Below are 20111 nucleotides of genomic sequence, written 5' to 3' on the forward strand. Positions count from 1 at the left end.
TTTCTCAAACTCATCAGTTAAAAGTTGCCCCAGGGGTATTAAATTCCAAGTAATCCCAGAGTTTCCTACACATAAGCTGAGCCAGCTAACACAATATCAGATAAATTCCTTAATTAGAGGAATTTATTCCTTGTATCAAGAGACACAAGCACTTGAGGTGGGAAGCTGAAAGTATATCAGGAACTTCCCATCCTGGCTGCAAGTCAGCTCCAAGGAGGCCAAAAAGATGTGGAGCAAGGCATTCAATAGTGTCTATTACAGGAGGTATTTTCTTTTCAAGATGGAAGGAAGGACCAAAATAGGATTAGAAAGGGGAGTGAGGGCATTTTACTAATGTCCCACTGGGAAGAAATAATAAGTCATTTCACTATATAAATCCAGATTTAAGCATATAGAAGCCTGGGAAGGAAAATCAAATAGACACATCACACTTGTGTACACGCTGACATTTTCTGTCTGCTGTCTTATTGATGATTTGATTGTTTTTTCTCATGCAGCTACCTGCTCCCTGATGATAGCAAAGCCACCAAGCACAAAACTCTGGTAATAAAAAAGAGTGTTAACCCTCAGTGGAATCATACATTCATGTTCAGTGGCATCCATCCCCAGGATATAAAGAATGTTTGCCTAGAACTTACTATCTGGGACAAGGAGGCCTTTTCCAGCAACATCTTTCTGGGAGGAGTTCGTTTGAATTCTGGAAGTGGTGAGGGATTTGGGGACCCACAGGGATGGTCTGCGACTAGGCCCAGGTGGGGGCGCTATTCTTGCAGATGTGATGTGCAGTGGATGTATATATATAGTTTCAGCTAAATCCTGAAATTACCACAAATACTTCACTCCTTTAGCTAAGGATCTATTCATTGTTAAAATACAAATATAACTACAGTAACTTTGTATCCTTAGGCTAGAAGATTGGAAGATATCATATTTATATTCAATCCTTTCATAGACTAGCATTTACACCTTAGTCTAAGTGAATTGTAAGTACTTTCTTGGGCCTTGCTTCATATTTTGCTCAGGAGATGATTACCAAGACGGCATAGGTTTCTGATGGGAGGAGAGCGACTTTCAAGACCAACATTACTTCATCATCTTCTCAGTTCTGTCCAGCACTTGCAGCTATTATTCATACTGGTTGAATTGAAAGGAAATCATTTTTTCATAAAAATAACACCAGTGTTGTTAAAAACAGATCAAGGAAACCCACCACTGGTGCCACAAGACGCAACTGTAACAGGGTGAATTGGAAGAGGGATTACAGTAGTAGAGCACGTGCATTCCCCTAACTCTCATTATCCCATAGCCTAAGCCAGACATAGATGAGACCATCAGCATACACCATGGTAAACATTTCTGTTGAGGAAGGTCCTATCACTATGATAATTACTTATTTATAGATTAAGGGGAGCCAAAAATATCTATACCACTAAAAGGAAAACTCCCCAGGTCAGAAAAGTGTCCTTGTTAGAAAAAGAGAGCCAAATTCATCCCATTCTTCTGTCATGTTAGCACAGTCCAGATGAACCAGCTCTCTGCTAAAGTAGGGAGGAAGTGAGTCACCAGGGCCACCCCGATTTGCCTCATATGGCCTAGGCATTAGAGAATAGTGCAGACTGAAATGATTGATTGATTCAATTCTAACACCACTCACTATATATACTAAGTGAGAACAAGCCAGTAAAAGGTACTCTGGTGAAAAGGCCTGCTCAGAAGTTGATAGATACCTTGCAGGAGAGCAAAGCATTTCATGTGTGACATATAATTTTCCCGTTTCGCCTCTTCAGGTGTGAGCCATGGGAAGAACGTGGATTGGATGGACTCTCAGGGGGAAGAGCAGCGCCTTTGGCAGAAGATGGCCAACAACCCTGGAACTCCCTTTGAGGGTGTACTCATGCTTCGTTCCAGCATGGGAAAATGTAGGCTCTAAAGGGACCAGTTCTCCAAGAATGAGTCCACCAGGACCTATCTGGCTGTCTTTTCCTACCATTAGCAAACTGAGACCTGGGATTCTGCTTCCCTGCCATTTCTCACCTGACAGTGTTGGGACATGAGGGGAGAGATGTCAGTAGTATGAACATTTAGGGTCTTGTTGAGTGCCTAAAAAACATATATTTCCATCCAATCAAGGCCTTCTTGATTGGATGATAGAAAGTGTACTACTTGTCCTGTCAACAAGCAAATTGTGCAAAGGCTTATAGGGTTTATACCATAAAAGAAATGGCACAAGCCTCCATTTGCTAATTATAAGTTACTTTAGATTTCCTCAAATCCTTTGAAGAGAAAGAGGACCACTGAGAAGGTAGATCACTTGAAAAGTCAGAAGAAAGGATACTGGCCAACTTTTACTCACCCTAGGGATCCATATGATCTCAAGAAGGCATGGTGGAGATGGTTGCTTGAGCAAGGGGATTGTCCTGTTATTGCAGCAAACTTGTGGATTAACCAAGTAGTATTTCAAGATGGATTGACAGGGCTTTCTATGATTACTATAGAATTTATCATCTAAATCAGTTTACTTTTTAGAACAAAGAGAGCTAAATAACTACATCAGAATGATTGATGTTGATTAGAATTGACCTGGGAAAATTGGGATGTAGGGTCACCCTACTGATGACCTAAGAGAGCTCTGTTTTAAACATTTATTTTATAAAATGTCCTAAGCCATTAACTAAAAGGGAATGAGATATAATGGTCAATTGATATACCTTTTCACATTGTGTTCACTGACGAGACTAGTTTAATGAAAAAGGAGGTACTCTACCTGCTATTTTACTTCTGTTTCTCTTCTGCCCTGTTATGGGAGAGAATCAAAGACTCCATCTGCTCTCTTCCCCCTTGTTTTCTCCTTCACTGAGTTTTTCTTATCTCCTTTTGCAGTGGTTAACTATTGTCACAATAATGCTGAATGAAAAAACACACCAAATGTCAGTGGCTTAAAATGACCATCCTTTTTCTCACAGTTATGAAGATTGGCTATGGCACCTCTGCTTCCTGCTATAGGCCTGAGGTTCTAGGGCTTCTTATGCCTCATCCTCTTTAAGCCAAAGGGATAGCCAGAGCATCTTGATGGCAGAAGTGCAATAAGATGAGCCCCACTGCTCGGGTACATCTTCAGCCCCTGGTTGTGTCATGTCTACTGATATCTCATTGGTCAAAGGAAGTCAGATGGCCAAGACGAAGAGGCAGGGAAATATGCACTGCCCACAGTGAAGCCATGACAAGAGTGAGGATGCAGGAAGGGATGAAGAATTGGGGCCAACAGTTCAATCTACCATACCTTCTCTCACCTGGAATTCCAGATGCTTGAGCTACGAAACTTAGATGCAAAGAAAGTTAAAGCTAGAAGGAACCTCAGGCCCAGTTGCTCATTTTGCAGATTCCAAATGTGAATTTCAGAGAGCTGAGATAACTTGCCCAAGGCCATATAGAGGCTGTGACTAAATCTGGACTTAAATCCAGACTATCAATCGTAGGCCAGTGTTCTTTTTTCAATGTAGTCCTTGGCATAATGCTATGCTTATTAAGGTGGATAAAAGGGCGTATGTCAAGAAATTTGGAGCAGAGTCTGATTACTTGAGCATGAACATACCCGACCAAGGTATGTTCTGGAGTCATATTCTAGCCTCTGAGCTCATTTTTTCATGCGAGTTCATATAAAATCCTCGAAAGTTTAGAAACTAGGTTTTAGTAGTAACGGAGCTAGAATCATCTTCGGGCTTATTCCTGCTAGTTGTTCCATATTTCTAGATTTAATCTTGAATTTTGAAAACTGATTTAAGAATATATTTAGTATTATTATTAGTAAGGGAATAAGCAATCCAGTTTCAATTTTATTCAGAAGTAGGTCACCTAATACTAGAAAATGGTTATTAGTCTAGTGTCGCTTAGCAAGGTACTTAAAAGAAAATCTGCACATATCCTTGTGCTGCCCTTCTTAAAAATAGAAAACAAAAAGTGTAAGATCATCATTGCTTCCCACATAGGAAAAATAAAATGTCTTCAGACTTGATGTGACTCATTCTGTCTTCAGTTACATTTTTAGGGGAGGTAAGAGGGTGGTGATGGTGAAGTCTGGAAACATCTCTGGTATAGACACAACGAACTGGATTTATTCATTAATAATAAATATGAAAAAATAATAAATTTTAAAATTTATAACTTGAACTCAAGAAGAGCATGAACTTTATGTGTTCAGATCTTTGCCACACGTAGAGCAACTCTCTGTATCATGGTTTCATAAAATCCAACATCTAACTAGGTATTCCCATAATGCAAAACTTAAGAATGCAAAACTTAAGTATGCAAAAATCCATCAGAAACCTATTGGTGTTGTTCTTGGAAATAAAAGGCAAAAGTATGGTCTAGAACTACAAACAGTATTTTTAAATATAGGTAATGCATGTGAATGGCACAGAATTCAAATAGTTCAAAATTGTGAAAAGTTAAGTCTTCCTCTCTCCTCTTCCATATCAGAAAATATTGACTGTCTCATTCTTCTTTATGGCTACAAGATATTAAATTATAGGGATGTATCAAATTTATTTAACCAGTCCAACCCACTACCACATTAAATATGGTTAACCAAGCTATCTATATTTAATGGCTTTTCTAAGCAAACTTTTCCTTCAAAGAATAAACACTTTGAAATTCAAAATGAGGTATAAATCTTACCCAACCATTCCACTTCTGAGTATTTTTCTTACAGAGGTAAGTGCATATATGAGAAATGAGTACATACAAGGATATTTATTGAAAGAGATTGGAAACAATCCAAAAGCCCATCAATAAAGGCCTTGTATAATATCACATGACCCTGATTTTCTGCTTCACAAGTCACTGCTTCATCTTTGTCTTTACTCATTCTCTACAAAACTATTAAAAATTGGATTATTCAGTGCTCAGTTCTTTTCTCCTCACTTTATACAGCCTTCTAGGCATTATCATGTACTGTGCTCTCAAGGTTTCATACACTTTTCACTTCCAACTCACATCTCTAACCCAGACCCTTCCTGTCAGCCCCAGACCCAGATCTAACTGCCCATATGACATCTCCACCAGGATACTTCATATTTTCAACATATTAAAAACTGTACTCTTCATTTCACAGTCTCCCTCGCACCCATGTCTTCCTGCACCAGCGTGCCCTATCTCTGTACCTGGTACCTTCATCCACCCAGTAACAGTAACCAGACACCTGGTATTGATCTTTGGTTTCTGCCTCTTTCTTATCCTGAGGCAAAAATCAATCAGGAAATCATATTGAGTCTGCCTCCTAAATATCTCTAGAGCCTGTCCAATTCTCACTGTCTCCACGGCATCATCCTAGTCCAAGCCACTATCACCCTTCTCCAAGATTATCGCAGCAGTCTCCTAGCTGCCGTCTATGCCCCCAATTTTGTCCTCCCTCAATCCATTCCTCTTACTGTGGCCAGAGTGATTTGTCTCAGCATGTTATTTTAAAATGTTCAAATATACAGAAAAGTTGAAAGAACTTCATAGTGAACACTCTTATATCCACCACCCAAATTCAGCTCTGCCATTCACATTTGACTATACTTGCTTACCATTATTGATCTATCTGTCCATCCCCAGAGCAATCTGTAAAACCCTCATGGCTTCCCATTGTCTTGAGAATAAAATATAAATTCCTGCTCATGGCCCTGCACAAGATGGTCACTGCCAGTTTCTCCCAGGCCATGACTCCCCTCCCCTTCTCTTCAGCCACAGAATTCATTTTTCTACTTATCAATTGTGCCAGGCTCTATCCCACCTCATGGCCTTTGCCAGGAGTCTTCTTGGTCCATCTTTTCTTCAGCTTGATTCCCATTAGTCATCCAGGTGTAAAATGTTACCTCCTCAGGGAAACCCTCCCTGATCACTCTCTACTGAACTAGGTCACGGCAGCCTGCCTCTATTTCCCCTTCAGTGCTCACATCACAATTATAATAAATTATTAACGTAATGAGTCCTTTAATGTCTGTGTCTGTTTCCTCCCTGCCATGTCCCTAGAATGTAAGATTCAGAAGGGCAGAGACAATATTTATGTTTTTTACAGCCATATCCCAGTCCTTAGCTCACAGTAGGTAATCAAAAAATATTTGTGGAACAAGCAAAAACAAACTAATGTAACATCATAGAATATTAGACTGTAGGCATCTTTAGAAACCACCATTTCTAACTCCCAATTAACAGATAAGGAAACTGGGGCCCACATAGATCAAGAAAAATGTCTGAATTCGTTTACTGATTGGTCTTTTAAAAGCCACCTTGCTATAGTCACCATGCTGTGCAATGACACAGCATAATGATTATACTTAAAAATAATGTATATTTCAAAACAGCTAAAAGAGAGGATTTCAAATGTTCTCATCACAAAGAAATGATAAATATTTGAGGTGATGGATATACCAATTAGCTTGGTTTGCTCATTCCACAGTGTATATGTGTATCAAAACACCACATTGTACTCCATAAATATATACAATTATTATTTATCAACTAAAAATAAAATTAATTTTTTTAAAAGCAACCTTCCAACAAGTACTGTAGATACAACCCTAGACTGCTGGGCCCGGCTTGTCTCAGTATAGATCTAAGCACAAAGTATGCTTCCGGCCCCGCATGTCAGCTTATCAGAAGAAGAGGCCACAGCCTTGCATGGAATGTCCTACTCCTTCTTTGAAGATCTCAACTCTCATTTTTCCCTCAGATAAATCAAGTTGGAAAGGGACATGGACAAATCCAAAAGGCTGATTTTATCCATGCATACATAAATAACACATACAGGATGTGGTAGATTAATTCTGTTAATCAGCTCTCCTTTCATTTATGTTGTTATTGTCGCTGGACTCAACAGGATGTAGATTTTTCAGGTCACGAAAACACCATAAAAAAAGATATTTTGAAGTAACTTCATACTCTCGGCCTCTTTTTCCTTAAGAAATGTTCACAAATGTATAGCTAATAATCATTAAGTACTTAGGTAATTAATGAATGAATTGAGCCCACCTGATTCACAGTCATATTAGTGTCATCACTACCTACTACTCCAAGGTTTACCTTTTTTTTTTGAGACCGAGCCTCACTCTGTTGCCCAGGCTGGAGTGCAGTGGCATGATCTCGGCTCACTGCAAGCTCCACCTCCCGGGTTCACACCATTCTCCTGCCTCAGCCTCCCGAGTAGCTGGGAATACAGGTGCCCACCACCACGACCGGCTAATTTTTTTGGTATTTTTAGTAGAGACGGGGTTTCACCGTGTTAGCCAGGATGGTCTCGATCTCCTGACCTTGTGATTCGCCCGTCTCGGCCTCCCAAAGTGCTGGGATTACAGGCATGAGCCACCGCGCCCAGCCCAAGGTTTACCTTTGGTGAGGGAGGAGAAAGCCATGGAAGTAATTAGAGTAAACCCCACCTTTAGAAGCAAAGTGTAATGAAATATCAAGTCCTAGAAGCATCTGAAAGTGAGAACTAGTAGCATTTTGGGCTGTGATCAATGTTTGTTTTTCTCCCATGTATACATTTCACATTAAAGTGAACATTGTCTCTAGAAGTTACCAGAAGGGTTTTACTCCTACGATAGTGTCATGTATGACCTCTGAAATTGAAGAAAAATAGGAGGGGAATGTTCATACAGGCAAAAGTACAACAAAAATTAGATTTGGAAAGGTTTGAACAATAGCCAGGAAAATTGCACTGCATCAAGGATTCCAAAGGACTATCTGAATCATCTGGAGGATGAATTGAATACATTTACTCCAGAGCATTGCTCCAAGCCTACTAAACAAAATCTCCAGCAATCCCAATCATTTTAATCAAGCTTCTTGGGTGAATCTAATACAAATGGATCAGAGTTTGAGAAACACTGCATTAGAGGACAAATTATATCAACTCTATTCTTCAAACCAACTCTACATCATGATGGCTTCTTGAATTTGATCTTGAAATAGTCGATCTTCTGTATACCCAGAGATCATTAATTGCAAGGCAACCATGAAGGGGTGGAAAGAGTCTAACCTTCAACTCAGAGAATACTAGTTCAAGTCTTGAATTGGGTACTTACCAACCATGAGACTTCAGTCAAGTTAATTACTCTTTATAGGCTATGGTCTATTTGCCTGTAAAATTGGAATAAATAGGCTACTTTGGAGTAACTGAAGATATCAAATAAGGTAATATATGTAAATATGCTTTGCAAATTCTAATCCATTGTTTTAAAAAGGTCATTATTGGTGAGCTAGTTCTATTACTCTGTGGTTCATAATTTCTTATGCCCCTCTTTTCCTAGATGCTGGGTTAGGTCTTAAGCATTCTATGTACAATTAAGTGATCTCCAGTGTTTAGGTGTAGCAAACACAAAAAAACCTGTATTTTATGCTAGGTTACCCCTTGTGGGTGATAGTAATATATTTATTTTAGACTGAAATTTCATACTTCATTGGATTAGATAATAAATATTACAGAAAATGTTTAATATCATGGGGAGAAAAATTGGTCGGTTTCTTGGTCCACAGATTATGGAACCTGCAAGCAAACCATCTTTCCTCCCCTTTCTTCAACACTCTCTTCCAGTGTAATGACCATCGCTTTCTATGGCCCATTCCCTATACCCTATGTCAGGAAGATAAAACCTGCTAGCCTCACAATAATGTTGTGTAGAGTCATGTTCTTTATGTACAGAAGGAAATTTACCATGCTGTCAAAGCAATTTCCATAGAAATGCAAACTGCTGTTGTCGCTATGAGTAATGAATTGTACCTCATTTACCTCACTAGAATTTATCCAAATTTTCTGGGGGAGGGTTTCTTTTATACTTGGAAAACTAAAGTAGAATATATGGTTAGTATTGCCTATAAATGCCAAAACACTCATATGGGGTAGTAGATCATACTTTTCTCTCAAGTATTTTGACACACATAAAGATTTGTCTCTGATTTCCTTTTTCTCTGAAGGAGACAGAAATTAATACAGCACATAAATCAGATATTTTATTACAGTAATTGAAGCAAAAGTTTAAATAATTGGAATTTTCTAAAAGATGTCTTCTTATAGGAGGGCAAAGAACTAGATAGATATTTAAATCTAAATATTTTATTTTTACCTCTTTTTTTCTTTCTTTTTATTATTATTATTATACTTTATTGTGAGATACATTTACTTTGGGGAAGGATTCTGATTTCTCTTTCCAAACATTTTTTCTACTTAGTCAATAGTTCATTTTGTCTTCACAAACTTGAAGCTCGTTTGTGCAAATCCACAGGAATCCATAAGTCCCAATAAGTAGATTTATTTTTAAACCTTTCTCCTTTGGAAACAAGGAAGGAAGCCATTCCATCACAAAGCAGTCATGGCAATCAATTCAAGGTTGAACCCGTAGTTGAAATGATTGGGGATTGGGTATGTATATTTGTTTCCATCCTTTCTTAGTATTTATTATTCATAAATGGACATTTTAAAAGAGAGATCATTGGCTTTCAGTTGATTTGAAGAAAGAGATATCTGGACTTTTCCTTAGCCTTGATTTTTGAGCTTCCCCGCCACCTCCATTAATTTGTCTTCCATAATACCTAAATATCTTCTTACATTGTCCCTTGGCTGATGGCATACACACCAGAATCTTAAGAGATGTCCTTCATGCTTTTTTCCACATGGGCTTATGGAAATATTATTCTTCATTTTTAGCTCTTTCCTTTCACCTCAGAGCCCAGTTCTGTTAGAGTCACTTGCTTGCAAGGCATCTGAATGCACAGAGCCAGGCTTAGGAGTGGGCTGCTGGGGAGCTTCCCAGGGTGCCAAATTATAAAGGGTGCTAAACATCCCTGAAAATGTAATGAGGTGGAGAGCTCCTCTCAGGAAGAATATGGTATTAGCAGGAAGAAATAATGTCTGCTTGAATAGATAGATGGGGTGAGGAGCTCATGCGTGAAGAGCAATTTATGGCTGATAAATTGCCTCCTAAGACAGATCTGTTTAGATGTGGGGCCTTTGTTTTGCTGAATGGGGCATGCAACCTTGGGCAACACAGGAATTGGGAAGGACATAGGGAAAAGGGACATTTGCCTTCACTGGGGACTTCTTTCAAATCTCTTCCACCAGGCAGGCCCACCTAAAAATATATGTTGTACAAATTCTTACAGAGCATCTGAGAATTGCACGACATAATCAGCCCAAGTATTGGCCCAGCTCTTTGAATGCACCAGGTCTCCATTCCTGGATTGAACATAATAGTCATGAGGAGACTTTTTCTCTGGGACCTGAAGATAAGTTCAGAGGTTTAGTGGGCTGGAGAAGGAAGACACATTTTCAATATCTAAGAACATCTAAAATCACTGGGTCGCTGAAACATTGGAATGGGGGCTCTTCTTTGAAAGGAATAAGGGATAATTTTCCAAACTGTGCCATAGGGTGGGTCACCTACATGTGAGTATGTTCATTTCTGCTTTGTCATGGCATTCACCTGCTTCAGCTGCCAATTTACTCTCCTACACTCTTGTTCTAATAGGACGTTGGTCTCTTTTCTTTGTTTTTAGTTAATAGAGTTTATTTCTCAGAGCAGTTTAGGTTTACAGAAAAGTTGAGCAGAAAGTATAAGAGTTCCCACATACTACCTTCCCTCTGAGTTTCTCCTATTATTAACATATTGCATTGATGTGGTACATTTGTTACAATTGATGAGCCATATTGATACATTATTATTAACTAAATACCATACTTTACATTAGGATTCATTCTTTGTATTTTAGTTCTATTTGTTTTGACAAATTTATAATATCATATATGCACAATTACATTGTAACACAGAGTAGTTTCACTGCCCAAAACATCTCCTGTGATTTAAACCATGGCAAACACTAATCTTTTTACTGTCTCCATAGTTTTACCTTTTTTCAGAATATCATATAGTTAGAATTATGCAATGTGTAACCTTTTTGGATTTGCTTCTTTTACTTTTCAATATGGCATTTAAGGTTCCTCCATCTCTTGTTGTGGCTTGATAGTTCATTTCTTTTTTATTGTGGTAAGAAGACTTAATGTGAAATCTACTCTCTTAAATTTTAAGTGTAAAATATAGTATTTTTATTTGTTTTTAAATAGAGAAAAAGACAGAAGAACTCTGAGGAAACAGTAACAATTTTTTAAATTGTTTATTTTTCTTTTATTTATTTATTTATTTATTTATCCTGCTAGATTTTTTTGTTATTATTGGCCACAAATAACTGTTCCTGTGTGCTTGCCTTGCCATATTTACTAACTGCTTGTCTTACCATGCTACTAATTGCAAAATTAGTAGTAACACTTAAATACTTAACATGCCTACTTCTAAGCTTCTGTATGTAACATGCATCCCAGACAAAAGCTTTGTGCCACCCTGAACTTGCTGCAAATTGGGATTTTTTCATTAAATTTACTTTCCTAATATCTCTAACATGTTCTGAGTTATTTCTGAGTTCTTTTTTTAACTTTTATTTTACATTCAGGGGTACACGTGAAGGTTTGTTATATAGGTAAATTGCATGCCACAGGGTTGGTGTACAGATTATTTTGTCATCCCAGTAATAAGCATAGTATTTGACACGTGGTTTTCGATCCTCTCTCTTCTCCCACCCTCCACCCTCAAGTAGGCCCTGGTGTCTGTTGTTCCTTTCTTTGTGTCCATGTGCACTCAATGTTTAGCTCTCATTTATAAGTGAGAACATATGGTATTTGGTTTTCTTATTCCTGGGTTCTTGAAGATGGATTATATGTCACCTATCCCTCGTGTCTTTATATTTATTTGTCTTTGGAGGAAAGCACATTTGCTGAATTGACACACAGATTGGATGGGTGTCCGGTTGCTGTTTTTAAAAATAGAATGATGTTGAACAACTCTTCTTGGTGCTCAGCTATTGAATCTGCCTTCCCATTTCGGTTTTTGCTCACTTATCTTCCTGTAAGTCTAAACTCTGAAACAATTACTCCCTTTGCCCTCCCCTCAATAAATCAAGGGAAGGGATCAGAAATGACATTTATTGAGCATCTACTATGTGTCAAGTACTTTACGAATTGTTACCTAATTTAAGGCTGTTTTTTAAAAAGACCTAAGAGGCTCATAGAGGTTAAGTAACTTGCCCAAGTTCAAAGATAGTATGTAATACAGCCTCACCCAACATGGAGCTTCCCAGTTCAGATCCCAAAGCCCAATTTCTTTGCACTACACTAAACTGCAACCCAACTAGAAACCTTGTGTTTGTCATGAGCTGCAGACTTGCCTCTTACAGTGGGATTCATGAACCAACAGCATTACCAAAATCTGGGAGCTTGTTGGAAATGCACAATGTGGGGCCCCAGCCCACACCCACCAAATCACAATGCTCATTATAATAAGATCTTAGTTGATTTGCAAGAATAATGAACTGTGGAATGCATTGGTGTACAGAAAATGGCAGAATTGATATTGACACTTAAGACTATCACCTGTCAGTTGTAGTTGATGCCAACATTGTCCTAAGATCCTTCCATTTGCCAGTCTTTTCTTTGAGTCCCTTTTATTCCTTGATTTTTATTTCTCGGCATACACACATGCTTGATTACTAACATCCTTTGTGTGTGTGTGTGTGTGTGTGTGTGTGTGTGTGTGTATGTGTTTTCTCCTGTGGTTATCCTGATGACATCCCTCAGCCAGGTAATCTGACTTTATTTCAGAGTCCTTGAAATGAAAGACCTAAATATTTTTTATTCTAGACGATTCTGATAACCTGCTAAATAGAATGAGGACCAACTGACTTTGGACACAGTCTCCCCTAAACTTGAGGAAATAGTCCCTGAAAGCTTTATTCCATAATACTAATCAAACATCTTCTAGCTGGTATCTTCTATTTTCAATCAAGACTCAATATTTGTGTTGCTGCTGATGACGAACTGTAGAGAAAAGCATTTGGATACCAAGTTGGCTTAAGTCAGTGATAAATGTGAGGCTTAACCCAAAAGTACATTTTGGTTAACCCAAACTTGAAAGAGGATGATGTATTATAAAGAACACTGAGTTGATAGTTAAGAAACCTAGCTCCTTCTCCAAGCTGTGCTACTTGCTGTGGCTTTTGAGCAAGACAAGTTCTCTCACTGAACCTCAGTTTTCTCATCTATAAAATGGGAGACTTGAACTAAGTGATATTCAAAGTCTGCTCAAGCTCTAAAGTCCTATGACAACTTACATGTGCTAGAATTAATTTACTCTTTGACACCATTGATTGTAAGAGGCAGCCTTACTTTACATACCACAAAAGAAGAAACAAATGTTGTCAATTATAATTTTTTAAGATGTTGCTCTGGATATTCTACATCTGTTCCTGCATATTTTCTCTTTGCTCTTTTCACACTGTTTTATGCCTAAGAGGTGAACCTTAATGATTTGCTTCAATGTGACTCTCTTACCTTCTGGATTTTGGTTGGGTTTGGACAAAGAAAGCCAGCAGTAGGAGATTGAATGGTGTGAGGAAAGTGAGACTGGTATAGTTACAAGCCTGGCTCCCTCCTGCTGGGTCACCAAGTGATAGTGGCTACATTCCTCTATTCAGGGCTATAGTTCTTTTTAGGTTACCTTCTCCTGCAGCTAGAGCCACAGAGCCACTCCTACCCTCCAATCTTTCAGGCCTACTAGTGGTAAAGGCTCCTAGCTGTTGCTAGTATCACCATCCCTTGTTGTTTTCCCTTGACTCTGACTGCACCTTTATAAATAATCCCTCTACTAATCTTTCCTCAGTGTTGCAGCCACAGTTTCAGTGTTCCATCTGTTTCCTGCTGAGACCCTAATTGATACAGTAATTGATATTAGGCTTGTTCTTTAGGAAGCAGCCTCTCAAAATAGAATTCCAAGATTGTATTGCTCACATATTTGAGAAGCATTCCCAGCACTTGGCACATTAATATGTGCATAGTACATGTTAACGTCTTTGAATAAAAAAAAACCAAAAAAATGTCTTCCAATCGTAGTGCCTCTGTTCACTGGAAGAAATATAAGGTAGCCAAAAATCAAGACAGTTTTTCTTATCACTTTTATTTCTAAGATATTATTTAGTCTAGGCTCAGAGTCTATAACTCACCAATCCTTTAGCAAAACTGCTAATCAGAATTGCATGGGCTCTCGACTAGTAACGACTGAGACTACTCAGTCTGGAATAAAAGCTACTGTGCCTTTGAAAAACTCCATTGCATTTTCTTTCCTAATTTCTAATTTACTAATTGGTCTCTATAGAGACAAAGGAACAAGTGTCTCACCTCTGGCCCTCCTCTAGGGAAATGCTACTCAAGGTGCTGGCCCATGATAAGATAGGGAGCTTGCATCAGAATGTAAATCAGTGTGTGGCTTCCTTCATGGAAAGTTTTGCAATCAAAAACATCAGCTGAACTAAATAACAAATTTATTGACACTGTTGATTTCCAGTCTTGGGCAAACTCCTTATCTCCTTGTAAACCAGTAATAAATGGTGCAGGGACCAGCAACTAGTACAAGGACCACATTCTGAGGAGCATTGCTCTAGAGGGTCTTGGAACTCAGTCCCTTCACAAAGTTCATATATTTGTGCTATATTGCTGCCACTTGTTGAGAAATAAAAGTATTTCTTCTCTTTCTGGTTTTTCAAGAGAGAGAGAAGTAACTCCTCTTTTGAAGCCTGGAAGTTCATGCTTAGTCTCAGAAGGCATCAGAAATCCACTTAGCCTGCCCAAGAGTCAAACGGAATTTCATGAAACTAAGCGACACATTGGAAGGTACTCAAGAGAGAAAGATTCAGATTTGATCTGTGACCAAACAATGGCATTTCAGTTCCATTTGAAGTCAATTTGTTAGTCTCACAGCACTGCTGCCTAAGCACAGCACCATCCTTCACAGAAACTTGTTCTGATGTAGAGAGAGACAATACAACATTTCAAACACGATGCAGAGAAATTAAATTTTCTTCAAGCTCCAATGCAGCCATAGAGCAAACAGAAAAACAAATCCTTAAGCTGTTGAGCATCTTCAGAAATGACACCATAGTAACAGAAATGCATCTGTACCCTGCACATTCATTAGTAAAATTGATTCTGATGAACAAAGCTAGGTGCTTTGCAACATTCCTGTGGCTTTGTCCTAAGGAGAAACAAGTGCCATATTTTAAATGAGTTAAACATAAGTTTAACTTTGTAATGCAAACACTAAAAACCTTGGCCAAAGGCAGAGAAGCAATAACAAGTGTTTCTCCAAAGGGGGAGGTGTATTCCCATCATTGGTTATACCTGGCATCTTTCTCACCTCGACCAAAACGGTGGTTCTCACCCTTGGCTTCACATGAGAATCCCCTTGGAAGCTTTTAAAATCCCTCAAGTCCTGTCTGCACCTAGACCAGTTATATCATAATCTCTGGGTGTGGCACCAAATCATCAGTATTTTTTAAAGCTCCCCGAGTAATTTGAATGCATATCCAAGGTTAAGGCATAAAGTGTATTGAGAGGGCTGGTAGGCCAAGGTTGTCGTGCTTGCAGTCTTGCTGACAAAGACATTCCCCTTACTGCAGCAACCCTTAGGACACAGCTATACAAGAAGCCCTCAGTGTCCCTTCTTCAGTTACTGTAAGTCCCAGCTTTAATGCTGTTAACAAGCAAGTAAAGCTGAGAGGAGATGAAATATTTGTGACTTCTTGTGAAGATTAAATGAGATAATTTGAACGCAGTGTTACAGTTTAGATTTTTTTAAATTTAATTTTAAGTTCTTGGATACATGTGCAGCACGTGCAGGTTTGTTACATAGGTAAACGTGTGCCATGATGGTTTGCTGCACCTATCAACCCGTCACCTAGGTATTAAGCCCCGCATGCATTAGCTATTATCCTGATGCTCTCCCTCCCTCACAGTTTAGAGTCTTGATGAACCAAAAGGGTCCGCTCATCCCTGCTCTTCATTTCTGATTAATTTAGCTAAGGATGTAGAACCTATCAAAAGAAAAATAGCTGCAAAGAACAGGAGCAGATGCAGCACATGTGGAGAAATGTTCCCTTAAGTGTGGGGTCTCTACAAGGCACACAGCTATTAGGAACAGTCCCCACAAGACCTACCAGAGTTAAGAAAGATGCCAAATTTTGGGTTTTTTCCACTCCTTTCTATTCCAGATTCCATCACAATTCCAGAATTATATTAACAAACGGGGCTCTTCAGTTTAAGGCAGTACAATGTTTGGTCTTTGGACTCCTGGGTGTCCTAAAACTTCTTCAAGGGGTTAGCAAGGACAAAACTATCTTCCTTACTTGCTCTTTTCACTGTGCAAAACTGTAGCACTATGGCAGGAATCAAGGCAGTGCATATTTTTATCTTCATGCTTTCATAGTAAGAAAAGTAAAATACCAGTTTTATTTAAGAATACCCCTGATGAAGCAGTAAAAAATAGTCTTATTAAATCTTGACCCTAAATACATATGTTTTAAATATTTTCTGTGCATACCAAAGTATGATGCGTTTTCAGCATTCTTTTTATTTTAAAGAACAAATAACGGGTTATTCAGGCTTGAGAATTTGGCAGACATTTTTTCAAAAATGAACAAAGTGAGCCTGTCACTTCAGGGAAAACAATTGGCAGTACTTGTTGCCAATGATAACATTCAAGCTTTGAAGCAAAAATTAGAATTTTTGAAAACTTGTATCTACCATTGTGACTGTGACAGCTTCCTAATACTTATACACTTTTCTGATAAGACTGGTGATGACATTAACTAATGTGATATTCTAATATTGTGTAACAAAATTTATCAATCTTTGGAAGAGCTACTTGATTCAGTGAACCAGTGTTTTCTAAATGATGGATGCATGAGTTAAAAAATTGTGCATAGATAAAAGATACTTTCAAAGCACAAGATAGACCAGTGGATTTTAATGCAACAGAGTACAAACAGTTTTCATATCACCATTAATCTTTAAGGAACTACCACTTGTTGACTTTTGGTGAAGTGTCAAAAAAATATTCACAGTTATCTAAATAGGCTATTAAAATACTCCTCCCTTTTCCAAATACATATATGTGCGTGTGTGTATATGTGTGTGTGTGTGTGTGTATATCTGTGAAGCCAGATTTTCTTCTTATATTTCAATCAAAATAACATATTGCAAGAGACTGAATAGGAAAGCATATATGAGAAACTAGCTATCTTCTATTATGCCAGACTTGAAGAGACTTGCAAAAATGTAAAATAATGCTGCTCATCTTACTTTTTGGTTTTGCAAAACATACTTAGATTTTCTCAAAAATATGTTATCTACATCATCATGCAATAAATTTATTTTTTGAAATGCATCGAAATATAATTTTTAAAATTTCTCTGTTTTGATTTCTAACCTGGTAAATATTGAGAGATGTAACCCACACAAAGAAAAGTACTTTGGAATCCTTCAAAAGTTTGAGAACTGCTGGTTTAAGGAAATTTTTATAGACCTAGGCTGTTCACATTTTTGTTTCTGCAGACAGTTAAATTACTAATTCACCCAGCTTGGTGTTGTGGAAGCTTGATTTTAGGCTTTGTTAAGGAGGTCTACTTTGATTTAACTTAATCCTGAATCTTGTTCTTTACTTTTGAAGAGTAGTCCTGAATTTTCAGTGGAAGCTCAACCTGTTCTCTGAGCTCCTTTAACTTGAAAGGATTTGACCTCCAAACTATCTCTCCAGCACAGATCAGCTGCTGAGATCACTGCTCAGCTCAGGTCTTTCCCTTCAGCTATTTTGTTTTCCTCCTGGACTTCTTGTAGCCTCACTCTGTGCATGCACAGCTCAGGGGTCAGTTAAAGATTTAAGGGCAATTTATATGCACATTTGGGTTCCCCCTCCCAAATCCCACCCACTGGCTTTCTCCTTTCACATATCTCCTCCATTTCCACACTCTCTGGTCATCCTGCCTTCATCCTCTGAATCCTCAGCCCAGTAAGAGTACAGCCTTCTGCTTGAGTTCCACATCCAGTACACTAGCAAATGGAAAAGTCCTCAAGGGAAAAGCCAACCAAATGTGCATGTTACCCAATGTGCTTACATTCTTTCAAGGTCATAGTTATTTCAGACTCTGCCTGCTTTTGGTTGAGTGCCAATGAGTTCCAGTAACTTCTCTTTCTTTATTTTGTCCAAAGTTATAATTGTTATCAGCAGGGAGGTTAGTATGATATGGGGTAGTCTGCCATTAAATGAAATTTAATTCCTGTGTCTTCCCATTTTGAACTAAGATTAGCAAGGCCACGTTCTCATCTGTGGGGTGACAGCAGAGCCATACCAGACCCTTGAACAATATATCCTCCTTCATCTGTGCAGTGTTCTATAAAATCTATTTCCCCACAATCCACTCAGCAAGTCTGGTTTTATATCCTCTTGCCGGGGTGGTTCTGATGTTGGGCCAAAGGCCATCATAACATATCCAATTGTTTCACAATCTTTTTTTTTTTTTTTTAGACAAGGTCTCATTCTGTCACCCAAGCTGGAATGCAGTGTCGTGGTTACAGCTCATTGCAGCCTCAGCCTCCCAGGCTCGAGTGATCCTCTCACCTCAGCCTTCCAAGTATCTGGGACCACAGGTGTATGCCTCCACACCCAGATAATTTTTAAACATTTTTTATAGAGACAGAGTCCTGCTATGTTGGCCCAGGCTGGTCTTGATTTCCTGGGCTCAAGCAATCCTCTCACCTTGACCTCCGAAAGTGCTGTGATTACAGGTGTGAGCCACCACACCTGGCCAATTGTCTTACAATCTAATAAAATCAGTGTGTTGAAGACATATCTGCACTCCCATGTTTATTGTGGCATTATTCACAATAGCCAAGATAAGGAATCAAACTAAGAGTCCATCAAAAGATGAAAGAATATTTTTAAAAATATTACCTCGGTTACCTCTGAAAATATTCTTGCCTTTTGACAACAGCAGCAGGCTCTTTTTGAATTTCCCTGCCCACACGTAGAGCCAAATACTCTCTAGGAAGTCCTGTCTCCTTGTGGAGTTGATGATGATTCCTGTGTAACCTGTGCTAGATACCCCAAGGCAGGAAGAACCAGGCCCAGCCTCCACCATAAGGTCAGTTCTGGTCATGGTAGGGGACTGGACCTGACTCTTCCTGTCTCGGTTGTCTAAGATAGGTTACACAGGAATCACAAGGAATGTCAGTTCTGGCACTAAAACATTGTCCTCTGAAAATGGAAACCTCAAAGCCTATCAAGTTCATCCATGTCTCTGATGTCTATAATCCTCCAGTTACAGGCATGAGCTGTCTCCCTCACTGGTCTTGTTGTTGTCTCATTCTCATACTGCTCTGAGTGTCCCCTTGCCCAACTCTCTTCCAGACTTTGATGCCTCTGGACTATTGCCGTACACACACACACACACACACACACACACACACATTTCATAGTAAAGTGACCTTTTGCCTTAGTCCACTTGTGTTGCTACAAAGGAATAGCTGAGGCTGGGTAATTTATAAAGAAAAGAGGTTTACGTTTACTTGGTTCATGGTTCTGCAGGCTGTACAAGAAGCATAGAGCCAGCATCTGCTTCTGATGAGGGCCTCATACTGCTTCCACTTGTGGAGGAAGGTGAAGGGGACCTGGTATGTACAGAGAACACATGGCAAGACAGGAAACAAGGGAGAGGGGAGTGCAGTTGGAGGCTCTTTTTGATGACCAGTTCTCAGGAGAATTCTCACAGGAACTAACAGAGGAACAACTCACTCCTTACTGCCAGGATGGCACCAAGCCATTCAGGAGGGATGTGTCCCTATGACCCAAACATCTCGCATTAGACCCCACTTTCAACACTGGGAATCAAATTTCAACATGAGACTTAGAGGAGTCATATATCCAAACCATAGCACCTTCCTATAGCTTTAGCATCTTTTCAAAATATTCTTGAGTAAATTCTTGTTTTCCTCTTTGTCGCTTTTCTTACAGCAGGTTGCTCTTTCATACTTTAATATCACTTGGTTGAGAGGTAATGTCAACATCTGCTCAATTCCCCACAGCTCCTTCTTAATTGATCATTCTTTCCTAATCTGAGCAAAAGACCTTCTCTGAGAATCCTGCCATCTACCATATCACTTTCCATCATGCTCTCCTTACAGTCACCTATCTATACACAGTTAT

At 38.9% G+C, this 20111-nt stretch overlaps 1 protein-coding gene across 10 annotated transcripts in view; it reads left to right on the top strand.

Annotated features, from left to right (window-relative positions):
* Positions 1–4010, top strand: part of SYTL5 (synaptotagmin like 5) — a 222773-nt gene extending 218763 nt beyond the window's left edge. For 9 of the 10 annotated variants that reach the window (XM_034949637.3, XM_034949636.3, XM_034949627.3 and 6 more), the window contains 2 exons: positions 498–706; positions 1788–4010. In XM_034949637.3, coding sequence (XP_034805528.1) covers positions 498–706; positions 1788–1930 — 352 coding nt within the window. In that variant the 3' untranslated portion in view covers positions 1931–4010. The remainder of the gene's footprint in view (positions 1–497; positions 707–1787) is intronic. The other variant, XM_034949638.3, reaches the window with a different exon arrangement.
* Positions 4011–20111: the final 16101 nt, after the last annotated feature.

The sequence above is a fragment of the Pan paniscus genome, chromosome X, assembly GCF_029289425.2.
Source record: "Pan paniscus chromosome X, NHGRI_mPanPan1-v2.0_pri, whole genome shotgun sequence".
Lineage (NCBI taxonomy): Eukaryota > Metazoa > Chordata > Mammalia > Primates > Hominidae > Pan > Pan paniscus.